This window comes from Colletotrichum siamense, assembly GCF_013390195.1.
Source record: "Colletotrichum siamense strain Cg363 chromosome Unknown KSG_Cg363_contig01, whole genome shotgun sequence".
NCBI classification, from domain to species: Eukaryota; Fungi; Ascomycota; class Sordariomycetes; order Glomerellales; family Glomerellaceae; genus Colletotrichum; species Colletotrichum siamense.
Genome location: NW_023501014.1, coordinates 4,940,296 through 4,953,628, shown reverse-complemented (window position 1 = coordinate 4,953,628; position 13,333 = coordinate 4,940,296). Strand labels below are relative to the sequence as shown.

The 13,333-nt window shown below is 54.5% G+C and overlaps 2 protein-coding genes across 2 annotated transcripts; both read left to right on the top strand.

Annotated features, from left to right (window-relative positions):
* Nucleotides 1–5,617: 5,617 nt before the first annotated feature.
* Nucleotides 5,618–5,958, top strand: CGCS363_v001234 (uncharacterized protein; the record flags this gene model as incomplete). Its single annotated transcript, XM_036633083.1, has 2 exons — nt 5,618–5,675; nt 5,786–5,958. The coding sequence occupies 2 exons, from the start codon at nt 5,618–5,620 to the stop codon at nt 5,956–5,958; spliced, it is 231 nt and encodes a 76-aa protein (XP_036501358.1).
* A 4,036-nt stretch (nt 5,959–9,994) lies between these two features.
* Nucleotides 9,995–12,790, top strand: regA (3',5'-cyclic-nucleotide phosphodiesterase regA; the record flags this gene model as incomplete). The annotated part of the gene is made up of 4 exons (XM_036633082.1): nt 9,995–10,163; nt 10,220–11,047; nt 11,098–11,693; nt 11,750–12,790. 4 exons carry the CDS (start codon nt 9,995–9,997, stop codon nt 12,788–12,790), a joined length of 2,634 nt encoding a protein of 877 aa, XP_036501349.1.
* Between the last annotated feature and the right edge of the window lie 543 nt (nt 12,791–13,333).

Sequence of the window (13,333 nt, the reverse complement as noted above, 5' to 3'; positions counted from 1 at the left end):
GAAAGTAATGACAGAATGTTCATTTTGATATAAATAGCAGTTTATATAAGTTTTGTTAGCTGGGTAGTGTCAGTTGACTATCCGGGCAGTGTTTACCACGTATACGTGTGATCCGTCCGCGTCGTCTGTCGTCGTCGTCGTCGTCGTCGTCTATTATCGTTATTATTATCGCTTCCCCTGTAATTTCCTCTACTGCTATCATCCTCATTGAAGTATCAAGTTTACTACAACAGTAATAGTAACAACGACAGAAATGACAGCCATAAGAAGAACAATGATAACAGCAGAGATGACAGATGAAAATAGTGACGACAGGAAGAATTACAAGGGGAGTCAAACTAATGGGATCAAGGATAGAAAAGGGGGATAGAGACATCATCAATAGAGATATGAGCTCTTCTAGACGACGACGGGGACCACGAAAAGAACGAGGAAGAGGGATGAGGAAGAGGGACGACAACAGCAATGACAACAGTGAGGATGACAACAGTGAGGATAATAATAAGAATGATAACAACTAGAATAATAACAACACATAGAAAGAGCTTCAGGTTTCTCGTCTCTCACCGTTCTCGCTAACTTAGCGACCTAAGTGGGGAGGGAGAGCATCGTGGGCTTCATATCCACTTTGAGCGAGTAACTCACACATGAACATCAGCATCCTCGATAGTCTAGTGGTGAGGATATCGGCTTGTCATTCACACGATGCGCCGGGGACCGGGGTTCAATTCCCCGTCGAGGAGTTTCTCTTTTGCTTTTTACGATATGTCTGTCAATTGGGGGAATTGTTCTTAGTCTTTCGCAACTTTTTTCTTCTTCTCCATTTTCTGACAATACTCAAAGAGGCGGGTTATGTTACACGCAGGCAACTCCTGAGTTTCAAGCGCACAGCAGATCACCAACAAACCCCTGCTCGGGCATGCCGAGTGCTACAACGTCTAGAACCACATTGTCAACGTCTGGATACCCGAGTTGAAGATCCCGTCTGAAGGCCCCCCAATGTATCTATTCAATACAATCAACCACGAAGCTTCTTCAAAAGGGATGCCAGGATGCCCTTTCCCGGCTGTTGAAGATCAACCTCTTGAGTCCGGATCATGCCGGTCAGCATTGACGATGCAATGTAAACCACGCTCAGAACCATGCTCCCTGGTTGAACAACTCGGGACCTTAGTCCACACGCAGGCAAGCCGCGGCAACCAGCCCCAATGTATCCGGATCAACCTGTCAACAACTCTAAAAAGATGTGACTTTTTCCAACGATCTGAACCGGACGAACAAGTCCCAAGCCACGGGTTGAGTCCTCAAGTGGACATGCCGGCGTCCGGGGTAGATGGCTCCTTTTCAAACTCTAAGGGAAGCATAACCAACCTGTCGGTTTTCGCCGCAGATTGATTCAAGTCTTTTTTATTCACAGAACGACCCCAGGCTTTGCAACCCTAATCCCTCCACCGTTCGTCGTGAACAAGCCTTTCCCGCCTGATTCATCTTTCTCGGCAAATAGGATCGAAAAATACAACAGCACAAGGTGAAAAAAAAAAAAAAAAAGAGCCCTGCCCTGGGTTGGAGGGGGTTTGAGGGGCAGCATCATCTGAAGCAGGGTCCCCTCTCGGATGCCGCGCCGAGCTCCGTCTCAGACGAACACGTCCCGAAACCCCAAGGGGCGGTGGATTAATCTCAACGGCGCGCAGGGGACAATTTTCGTCAACAGCCCTACGTCTTGCAGACAACGTTGAAGTGTGTGTGTATATGTGTGTGTGTGCCTGCGAGTGTTCCCCCGGCGACTTGAGGACCGACTGAAGCACGCGACTACGACTAGATGGTAACTCCGTTGCGAACGTACATGCAGCTTCGCCGTTTGACCGCAGACTACTTGGCTTGGACTCACTTGCATCACATTTGCATGAGCGAATGCGAAAAGGAACACTGACGAGCCGATGTTCGACGAGGAACGGCGGCAGAGAGAGCCTTTGCGTCCTGCACGAAATCCTTCTCCCTCTTTCGAAACTTGAACGCAGGTTTCTGCTGTCAAAGACGAGAGGGTGGAAAATTGTATGCAGGAACCACAGTATGAGACGTTTGATCAGATGTGCCATCCATAGTTGGGCACGGTCTGAAGGTTTCTAAATAAGTGACCCTCTGCGGTTCCCGCTTGGACGAGCACGGACACCGGTTGTCGTTGGTCTGCGAAGTGAGAGAGATAGACGCAGATGAGTGTTCATCAACTGCGAACGGTTCTCGAACGGGGGTCGCATCGTAGGCATGTCCATGACGGAGAGGGCCCGGAAGGGCCGAGCGACGGGCGGTAAGCTTTTTGAGACTCTTTGATGGAGAATAGCTGACGTGCTCACGATCAAGACATCCGACGATGGGGCTCAAGCACAGAATGTTCTGTCAAGGTGGGCAGACTTCGAAGGGTTCAATTAGATGGACAGCATAGGAAGGGTCTGGGGATGGGGGGCCTTTAACGGATCGACAGGGCTGAAACGGAAAAGGACGAACGCGTTACGCAACTGCCAGTGGCCTCGACCGAGCGCTCTGGAGTGGAAAGAGAAGTAACAAGAAAACGTTCTTCAATGTGTTCCGCGGTCTCGGAATCCTGACCCTTCGCTCCCGGATAAGGTTACTATTGTCAAGTTGTCAATCACAACCGCATCGTGACAGGTCCAATCGCGCATACGCATCGCAGCTTATCTCTCACCTGTCCGTGCCGCTAGGCAGGCAAAGTGGCCCCCCGTCGGGATACCTGCCCCTCTGAGCAAGGGCACGTGGACAGCTTGACTACCGATATGGGATGAATGGGGAATGGGGATTGGGGAACCCGGATGCCCAGTTGACAGGCCACGGGATTTTGCCTGCGCCAGTGGACAGCATGGGCGATGGCGATATCTGGCGTCGTGCTATCAGCGGGTAGCAATGAGCGAGGTGGTCGTCCAGCGAGACCGCCTATTTTTCCTGTGCTAGAGACTACTTTTCCTATAGCTATACTCTAATCACTTTACCGTCGTCTTCGTCGTTGCTATCGTCCTCATAGTTAGTATTGGGTCGCCACAATCGCTTTCAATAGGAGTACTCAAGTGCACAGGAAATATAGCCGCGCAGACACAGGAAAATTAGGCGGTCTCCGTCCATTGGGCTGGAACACGGCACGTGTCTCAGGTAGGCGTATTGCGCCGAAGCCATTACCCAGTGAGAATCGAGTACTTGGGATGACGGTGTCACGAAGCCGAGGCTGAGTCTTCTAGATGGTGCAACGAAGAACTCAACTGCTGACGAACCAACCAACGAGTAAAGCGCAGAAAAAAAAGAAAAAAAAGAAAAAGGGACGCATGGGCTGGGCGACCGAAATGGTGGCCCACGAGTCGTCCGGCAGCCAACCGTCCAGTGAGGCTCCCGGCACCAAACTGAAAATAGGCTCTCTGCCGTCGCCGCCGCCCCCCAAAACGATGAACCGGGCCAACAGTGTGACTGCAGGCGCCTGAACCGGGGCTGGGCTTGTAAGTTGTCACAACTCTTCCTTCTTCGTTGCAACTGATCGGCGGGTTGGAGGTGCGGGTGCGGAAGGTCCGGGGAACGATACAGCGGCACTTCTCAGGCGGAGAGGATGCTTTTTCGGAGGGCGCGGGCGCAGAGTTGCGGGCGCGTTGGAGGGTAGTGCAGCCAGGCCGATGTCAGTTGCAGACGACCAAGTAGCGGCCGGGACGATGGTATTTTACGCAGGTGGGGATAGACGGTGTGTATGCTTGTCTCAAGTCGTCCACTTTCAAGTCAGTTACCAACGTTGGGGCCGGGCATCGGGACTCTATGGTCAGAGTCCTGGGCGAAAGAAGAAGAATGCGAGGCCGTCGCAGAAGACATTGGTGCAGACTTGGACGCTTTGTGGGTTCATGGGCAGAATGCCGGGCGGCTGGATTACTGCCCTTGCAGGAGAATGTGGCAGCGGAGAAGATGGCAGTTCGAGCGCGGCCGAGTTTAGACCTGCGCGCCGCTTCACCATCCAAGCCCGCGATAGGCTGGCATACTTGGAGGGGGTTCATCGCCGCGGGGATTGGTTGGGCTTCCATTGGCGGCCCGGCGAGAGCTGAGATGAACCATGGGGGCCATGGGTGATAGGGAAGCATCAGCAGTGGCTGCACAGAAAGCATGCCTCCTCCATGGCCAGCCGGGCGACGATAGACGAAGAAACTCAATCAAGACAGCAGAATTCCGATGCTGAACATGGATCGGCAGTGGGCGAGAGGGTTGCGCTGGCCGAGTGGCGGCCAGAGTGAAGCAACACTGACCGATGCACAATACTCAGGGCCAGCCAGTAGATGGCCAGCTCCAATAGCCCATCACACCGATCTTCATCATGTCTTGTCTCGATACAGCAGGTGTTGGAAAGGATGTGGAGCTGATCAGCCACCAGAGACACAGCAGACATAGAAGGCAATCTGGAGCCAAGATTCTCAAGAAGGCGCGTTCATCTGCCGTTCAGGAACATGCTGAGATCCTAGGGAGCGAGGGGCTCGATGGGGAAGGTCGATGAGACAGGCAGGCATGATATGAGGAACTCGCCGAGGAACGAGACTCGCCGTGTGCAGCAAGAGTGTCGGTCAAGAAATGCATGCTTCCAATTGCCAGATTGAAGGCGGACGAGCAACCGAAAATCGTTTTCGTCCGAGAAACATTCCTGTGCTGGTATTCTTGTGTCGCAAACAGAAGAAGCTTTTTCGTTACTTTCGTCAGAAGAATCGGGTAAACGTCAGAAGGGTCGATCCGGTCTTGTGCGTCGCAAGTAGCAAGGCCAGGAGCGAAAGGTGACGTAGGGAGCGAGCCTGGAACCGGACAGGCATCGACCAGGTGTGAGCAGTCGGCCTTTTGTCGGCATCTATCCGTTTCGATGGATGGTTTCGCTGGTGCCGTTGGAAGTTGCCAGTTAGCATCCAGCATCATTCTTCAGCAGGTCGATTCCATTCCCAGAAGTTGAATGACGGTGGAACACGCTGCAGACCTGATTGCAACTTAGTCATCTTAGTCGTTTCTAATAGACAGCCCGGGACCAAAATTATTTGCTGTCAACTTGATCAGATGCACGGGCGCTTTGGATACAACTGTGGACACGTCGAGACCGGAACGGGCAGGCCAGGCCAGCGAGTATCAGCGCCAGAGGGGAAAGGCTTGTAGTTGAGTGTGGGATTGCAGCTGCAGCCAAAGGTGATGCCCGTGTCCTCGCACTTCGTAGTCCGCGGCGTGCGAGGTAACGCCGGGATACCTGGCGTTCTGGATATCGAGCGACACGTCCAGTATGGTGTTTGACGTCTCGTTGATGCTGTCGGGCAGAAGCTGAAAGCTGAATCATTTCGAGCAACCGGTAGGGCAGAAAACGGGTGTCGATATTCGTACGCAGCGGGGCGTGTGGTGGCAGCGGCCCCCAGAGGAGAATTTGCAAGCGTCAAGGGAGGCAGGCGTATCCGTGTGCACGTTGCAGGTCGTACCGTCAGCCGAAAAAAGCCAGGGCAGGGCAACAGTCGACGAGGCCTGACCAGGGAATTAATCACTTTGTGTGGATCAGATCAATCATCAGGACCGATATCAAGGTATCCACGACATGAGGGAGAGCATGTCGGGAGACACGATGGATGGCTTCCCTCCTTCTCCGCCTCTCCATTGCTTCTGGAAGCCACGCAGAACAAGTAAGTGGACCAGATCATCGGCGATATTGCGCAATGTGGATAGCAATCTGCGATCAGAGAGGGGGAGGGAGCCATGTTTGCCATGATGCTGTGCTGACCAATGTGGGCTGCTGTGGGTTCCATTCCGTGCGTGGCAGGCCGGTCCCAGCCTGTGCGAGGCGACGATCGGCAGAACGAACGAAGGGGACAGCGAGTCGGGTTCTGTTCTCAAGACTCAGGTCCCCTTCCCGGCGGCACCTTGCTGGCTCCTGTCAAGGCATCCGTACCTTGCGAAGATATGTGACAATTGTAGCGAATAGTTGGCGTACGGACAATCATTGTTTGCAGAGCGGGAGGGGCGGGAATCAAAACGCAAGTACGGCCGGGTGAACGCATGCGGGTAGAAAGGCTGATGGCGGCAGATGTGGAACGAAGTTGGCGACTGCGACAGCAGCCTCGGGGGAATTGAGCGACAATTTCGAATTTTCGAATATGGAGGAGGTTGGGGAAGACCCATTACTGTGTGCAGTATGCAATTATGGTCGGTTTCGGTGGGTGGATGGCGATGGGGGACGATGAGGTAAAAGAAGGGGAAATCGTGTGTCCTTGGCGCATGCCGGGGGCAGAGATATGGCGCATCCGTAGGGTAGGGCACCGAACGCCACGCCGTACGCAATCCGAACACCTCAGCAGATGGAGAGGGATATCTCGAGATGTGTTTCGAAGATGAAAGGCAGCTAGTCAGTGGCCGGTGACGAGCCTGCTGTGAGTGGTTCGCCGGTTGACCAATTCCAGCCGGTGGACGATGAAACCCGGCGAGACTGCGCAGTGGAATCCGTGGCAGACGGGAATGCACCTTACTGTTGGGTTTGCTGCATTTGCAGTGAGGTGTGCGATGCAGGCAGGTAAGTGGTGGTGGTGGTGGTGGTGGTAGTGGAAGCACGTCAATGGCAGCGCGACCAGCCACTGAGCCTACCTCGGACCAGTAAGAGACTCGGAATGTGACAGAGAGTCTCAGTGGACGCGCGGGCGGGAAGGTGGGTGTGGTGCAGGTGCACCATACTTTTTCAGTGATTGAGTGACCACTGACGGCCAGCGACGGCTGCGCCGCGCCGCCCCGGTATGGTAGGTACCTCTTTCCTAATTGTTTCCAATGTCCCTTCCTTCGCCCTCGCTCTTGCCCCAAAACGCCTAGGTATCCCGGCAAGCGCAGGCTGGTACGACCTGGCAAGCGCGGCGTGGGATGCTTTGGGTAGTGTTCCCTGCAAACCCTGTTCCCAGCTGTTCCAGTCAGAACCCCCGGTGCACCCCCCAAAAAAGGCCCCTCTCCAGTGCGCCCCCTTGCAACTTGTGGTCCTTGGAAGCCTTCCACACTTTCGATCGATGTTCGAGAAGCCGGCCAGAAGACCGGGTGCAGGGCCCTGGCCTTCCCTGTCTTGCCCGTCTTCCCTTCCCCTCGCACGAACAGGGCAACGTCTCTTCCCGGGTAGTGACTGGGGGTTGTAAGGTTGGTAGGTACCTACCTAAGGTACGAAGACGAGATAGATAGCTCGGTAGGCCAGGTACGAATACCCAGAGAGATAAGCAACTCCTGCCATGCCAGCTGGGCTCTAAGCCTGCGTGCCCTGGGGAAAGGCCAAACAGAATTCAAGACTGCGTCTTCTTCGTCTTCAGTGCATTCAGCTCAGGAGACATGAACGGAAACAAGTCCCCCAATGCGGCATTGCTCGCATTCTCTCTCGTTATTCGACCCCTTCCTGCCCGCTTCGCTTGACGGTTCCCCTCCGCGTTGCGAGACGCAGGCGCAGAAGCAGAAGCAGACGCAGACGCAGACGCAGAAGCAGACGCAGGCGCAGGCGCAAGGCTCGTACGCACATCCATGATCGTCCCAACCCGTCTCTGCCTGGTGCAGGCTTGTCAGATTCTGATTCCGACAAGGCCTCCCATTCTGAGTCTGCAAAGTCCAGTCCAGACCCAGTGGGAAATCATTGTTTCCACAGCTGCCAGGTGACGAAGGCCCCCGGCATCTCACTTTTTCTTCCCTCTGTCTGCCTTCCATTCGCCCTGTGCGGTGCATCTCCCAGACCAGCAGCGCGGGAACAGAACCCAATGCCCAGGATTGAAGTCACCTCAGATGACTCGGTCGAATCCAGTTGCTATTGTCCGCTATTCACCTGTTGATGTCCGCCTCATCATCGCACTGTGCCCCTGCAACCTCGTGAGATGGCTGCTTGCAGCCCCTACGTCGCTCTCCGCTTGCTGCTGACGACTTTGAACACCCGCTGTAGCTGTTGCTTCTGCAGGGCCTGTAAAGCAGGTGCCATGATGTGAACGAGATCCTGATACCATCTCCTCTGCTTCATCTTCCAGCGTAGCATCCAGCAGCCCTGATGCCGTCTCGAGGCCGAATTGCAACGACAGGTGCAACTGTTACCGCAACGCAACCCAGCGCAGAGCAGCGCAATACCTGAGCTTGGTAGGCGTTGCCTCGCTTCCCGCTCGGCATCTTGCTTTACTGAACTTGTCTTCTCAGAGCGTCTTTGAGGAGCGTCTTAGTTAGAGCCCACCTTTCCTTCTCTGGACCATCGTCTTCGTTCCATTCTGCATCCATCCACAAACATTCTCCTCCCGAGATGCGCCAGTAAAACCTTAGCCTCTTCCAACTGCGTTACGGCAAAGACGTACACTTCTCGTCGAAGTTACTTTCGTCAGGTACTTACCTACTGACCTCACTTCACTTGGCCTACCTTACCTACCCACCCTACCTACCTACCTGACCCTCACTCTTCCCAAGTGCCTGCCTTCGTGCGCACACCACCAAGACCGCGCCACCACTACGTTGCTGCCACTTGCCATCCATCACCAACACCACCACCTCGTCTGCAAATCCAACCCGCATTCGCCAATCTCTCATCCATTCCTCGCTGCTGTCGAAATCTCTTCCGCCTTCTCCTCTTTCATTCCCATCTTCCCCCAGCCAACATCTCAGGAAACATCCATAAGGGCCTGCATTACACATTTACACTTTACGCACTTATTCGCCCCCCCCTCACTTACTCAGTCAGTCACTCAGTCTCCGTCTATTGCACTCGCCACGCGGAAGGGAGCGAAAAGAAACGAGCGGAGCCGGAAGAGAGAGAAAGGGGGGAAAAAAGGAAAAGGGACCAAGAGCAGAATTGGTAAGTCGTTTTCGCCCTGCAAAAACTAGCTGCACTCCTCTAGCTTTCTCTCGAGCTTCCATGGTGTTTCTTGTTCTGTCCCGCCTTGCTTTGTTGGGCAAAGTATGTAGAGGGGAAGGGTAAGGCAAGGAAGCTTGGTCTGTTCTGTGCTGCTTCTGGGCCCTGGAGGGGGCTCCCGCGCGAGCGCTCTTCTCTCCCACCCACCCCAAGTCTCTCGCTCTCTGTCACTACCACTGACATTAGACCGCCCACCAAAGAACCACACGCACGCAGCAAGCAAGCAACCACGCACACACACACCCACCCACCATACCCCCCCTTGCCTGGCTTAACAATTTCGTACTCGAAGCCTGGCTGCCCATTGTACTCCTCTCATATTGTACTCCTCTCTATCCTCCCGTCCCAGCTACCTGGCGCTTGCCTTCTTTTTCCCTTCTTCCCACTTCACGCCCGTTCGTCCCAGCCCTGTTGTACGTAGCCTGCCCTTATGATATTACGTCTTTCCTCGTCGTCGTCGCCGCTGCTTGTTTGTGCTCTGTTTTCTCTCGCCCGCTTTTCCCCCCTCGTCAACTTATATTTTGTCCACAACTAACCCGACGACTCGGTCGCTGCCAGCAGCATAGAGTAGCCTCCACCTTGGTGCCGAGTACATAACGAACTTTCCGCGCGACGGTACCCGCAACTGCGAAACGACAATCCCCTCCTCGTCCCTCTACGCTCCCGTACACGGCGAGATTGATTGCATTCAATCCTCCCATGCCTTCGGTTCTCCCGGCGCTGTGCGACTGCCATCGATGACAATCCTGGTGACCACCACCGCAATTGCGCTGTTGATTTAATCGCGTGCGCTTGGGCGTCTACCCTGGACAAGAAATCAGGCCCATACCTCGACCTCGCTTGTATCTTAACTGTCCCGATCCCTTCGCCCGCACATCATCCAGGCTTCGATTTTACTGCGCCAGACTGCGCTTTCGCTGATACGTCGCGGGCGTCGCGCCGCCGTGCTGTTGTTCAATCGGACTGGGTTGCCGTCCTCGAATTATCCTCTGCGGAGCCCCTTGGATTGCCATCTTGCTCAATCGCATCGTCACGCTTTAAGCCTCCTTTGCCCTTGTGGCCAGAGCGCTCCGGTCGCGAGACTGGTTGCTCCCCGAAGCCGCGATGGACAACGCTACTTGTCATGTCGTCTACGTGAACCGTCAGGTTCGCCAAGACAGACTGATACGTAATGATGCGACCGATGCAAACCTGTCGAATGGCGATGTAGCCAGTGGAGAAGTTGAGTATATACAAAAAGACGCCGCACTTTTGCTGGATACCTTTGGAGAAGGTATGGAATCGATAAACCCCTCGTTCTCGCTCGTGATGCTAACGACACTTCGCCAGTCTACCTCTGTTCCACCGGCTCAGCATGCATCTCGACGCTTTTCCAACTTTCCGACGAGTCAATGATGGATCTCACGCCAACTCTCGTCCTCGTCGACGTCCCTTACGACGAGCGCTTACCCAAGGTCCGGTCAAAGTCTAGGTCACCTTCGCCGCACTCGCGCCCAGTCACTGCCGATATTGATATACATACCCCAGAAGAGGAGGTCTACGGTCTGAAGTTACTGCAGAGAATCATGACTGAGGCTCACTTGCGTAGCATATCCAAGCTGGTCGTACCTATCCCAGTCGTGAGCTTTTCCTCGTTTGAAGTCCCTCACGCCAATGGCAGCACGATCGAAGACGCGGAAACGAAAAACTCGCCCACAGTCGATCGACGACTGATCATTCGCTGTCTCGATCTTGGTGCAGTAGATGTCATCATTAGCCCTTTGCACCCCAAATGCGTCACCAGTTTGGAGATCCATGCTTACCGCGGCCACAAAGAGGCAGCAAGAGAACAGCAAGAGATGCTAGAGGTCCGCAGGGGCAGGAAGCGTTCATGGGTCGGCGTAAACGAGGAAAAGCCCTTTGCATACTTGAGGGAAGCCATGGTATCTGGTCTTATGAGAGGCATTTGCCGGTCGGGCGCGGATTCAGACGATGATCGGATCGCCAACGTCAGCATCGCCGTATCCACTGATCGCCAAGCCGCCGTCGCTGCCGCCGTAGGCAAGTGGCACTTCTGTGCCCACAGCTGGACCGATGACGAGCTGCTCGTGGCAGCGATGGTCATGTTCAAACATGCGTTGACCATGCCCGAGTTAGATCGTTGGCGGATTCCCACAGGTGAATGCTGCTGGCTGGCAAGACTCGGTGCAGTCGCTAACAATTCCCAGATCAGCTCATTAGTTTCCTGGTTGCATGCAGAGCTGCGTACAACAACTTCGTTCCATACCACAACTTCCGGCATGTTGTCGACGTCCTCCAGGCCACCTTCCATTTCCTAGTTCGTATTGGAACCCTGGCGCCATTCCCTCAGGACTCGCTTGCGCCTGAACAGCTTCCCGAAAAGTCTCCCATGGCCAGCTTGTTGCATCCTTTCGAGGGCCTCACGCTTCTGATCACGGCCATCGGACATGACGTCGGACATCCTGGTGTCAACAACGGCTTCCTCGTCACCCTCAACGCACCATTGGCCCAGCTTTACAACGACCGCTCCGTCCTTGAGTCATTCCACTGCGCTGCATATTCGCAGATCCTGCGAAGGTACTGGCCCAGCGCGTTCGAGGACACCAAGATGAGGAACCTCATGATCAGCTCCATACTTGCCACTGACATGGGTCTACATTTCGACTACATGAAAAAGCTTGGCGACACCCAAGAGAAGCTGGATGTTAGTAACACCACCGATGGATGGAATGGTCGTATGCTGGAGGAACAGAAGGCGTTGGCCTGCTCCTTGCTCATCAAATGTGCAGACATTAGTAATGTGGTAAGTTAGGTCCGTTGCATTTCAATGTGGGCAGGATGATAATTTGCGCACCACAGGCGAGGAAACACGAGACTGCTCTCAAGTGGATGCATATTCTCTCAGACGAATTCTCACGCCAAGCTTCCATGGAGAATGAATTGGACATTGCGTCGTCTCTTCTTGCACCCCCGAAGAAGGACCTAATGTCGCTCTCCAAGGCACAGCTGAGCTTCATGAATATGTTTGCTATTCCACTCTTTCAGGGGGTGGCCGACATACTCCCGGCAATGAGATACACGGTTGACGAGCTTGAAGTCAACAAGGGCCTCTTCGAACAGCGTGTTCGAGACGAGCAGGCCAAGGAGGACCCCGTACGCAAGCGACTTCTCCGCGACGGGACATTCTCCCCGCGAACTATGAGTTTTGTGGGCGGCCCCGAGAGTCAGAGAGAGTCCATGACCCCTCGGGTGTCGACGCCCTTGACGGAGGAACTCGCAACACCACCGTCGCTGTTGAACGAATCAAAACGGGAAGACAAGGAATTGTCGCCAGGGCCGGCCGATCCGGTGAACAGGCCCACGCACGTGCCAGACACTTCCGACGACTACAAGGAAGTAAACGGCATCGTGACGACGTTTGACTCGGTGGCAGACTTCGCCGCAAGCGATCCTTTCCATAGCAGGGACAGGGCGAGCAGCTCTCCTGATAACCACCACGGCCACAATGGGAAACAACGCTGTAGCGAGACAACCGACGGAAGCATTACGGGCCAGTACGGCGGAGACTGGGCTTCGCAGGCTACCAGTGCTACCACGGGGAAAATGCCTCTTTCTCCAAGCACGCAAGGCACTAGTATTGTCAGTGCAGAGTCCGCGGAGCACATCCCTGGCGTTCCCACGATCTCGGAACCCAAGCCGTTCAACGAAGGCAAGCTCGAGCCCCCGATGATGGATCAAGAAGCGAACGGCTCTTACACATCGCATGAAAGCTGCAGGGTAGACGGAGGGAGAAAGTTGGTCAAGAAGAAATCCAGCAGGTTCCGCATAAAGGCGTTCAACTTCTTCCGGGGCACCAGGTCGGCAAGCCCTTCGATGCCGGCGGCTGACACAGCCGGTTGATGACGTTGGGTTGGAGCGAGTTAAGCCGAAGACGACTGCCCCTCGGAGGTAGTGGCACATGGGCAAAAAAGCCCTCAAACGTGGTGGTTCACACAGCTGTCCTGGTCGTCGATATACCCGAGCTACGCTGTTATTAATCTAATAACGAACCGAGATGACCAGGCGGCACCCACACACGAAATGACTTGTAAAGCAGTATACGGACCTCGCTATATATGTACAGTATCGGAGACGGAGTTAATGCTTTGGGGATTTGGTGTTTGGCCAGACAACGGCGACGGCATTGGGGAGGCATGGCCACGTTTCTTATGAAGTGGATGGAAGGCTTAGCGAGAACACAAGTTCTCGGTGGTCTCATCAGCCCCGCGGGCATCAGAATGGGCTGGACAGAAGGCGGCGTTTCCGGGCAGACAGGTGGATTGTGATGATAGGGCATCAGGACAGCGAAGGTCTGGTACCAAGGAGGATGGCGGCGAAGCCTTGTTTTGATTACGGCCGAGAAGGCTTGCGACCAGACCAGAAGAAACAGATGTCAGGAGGACG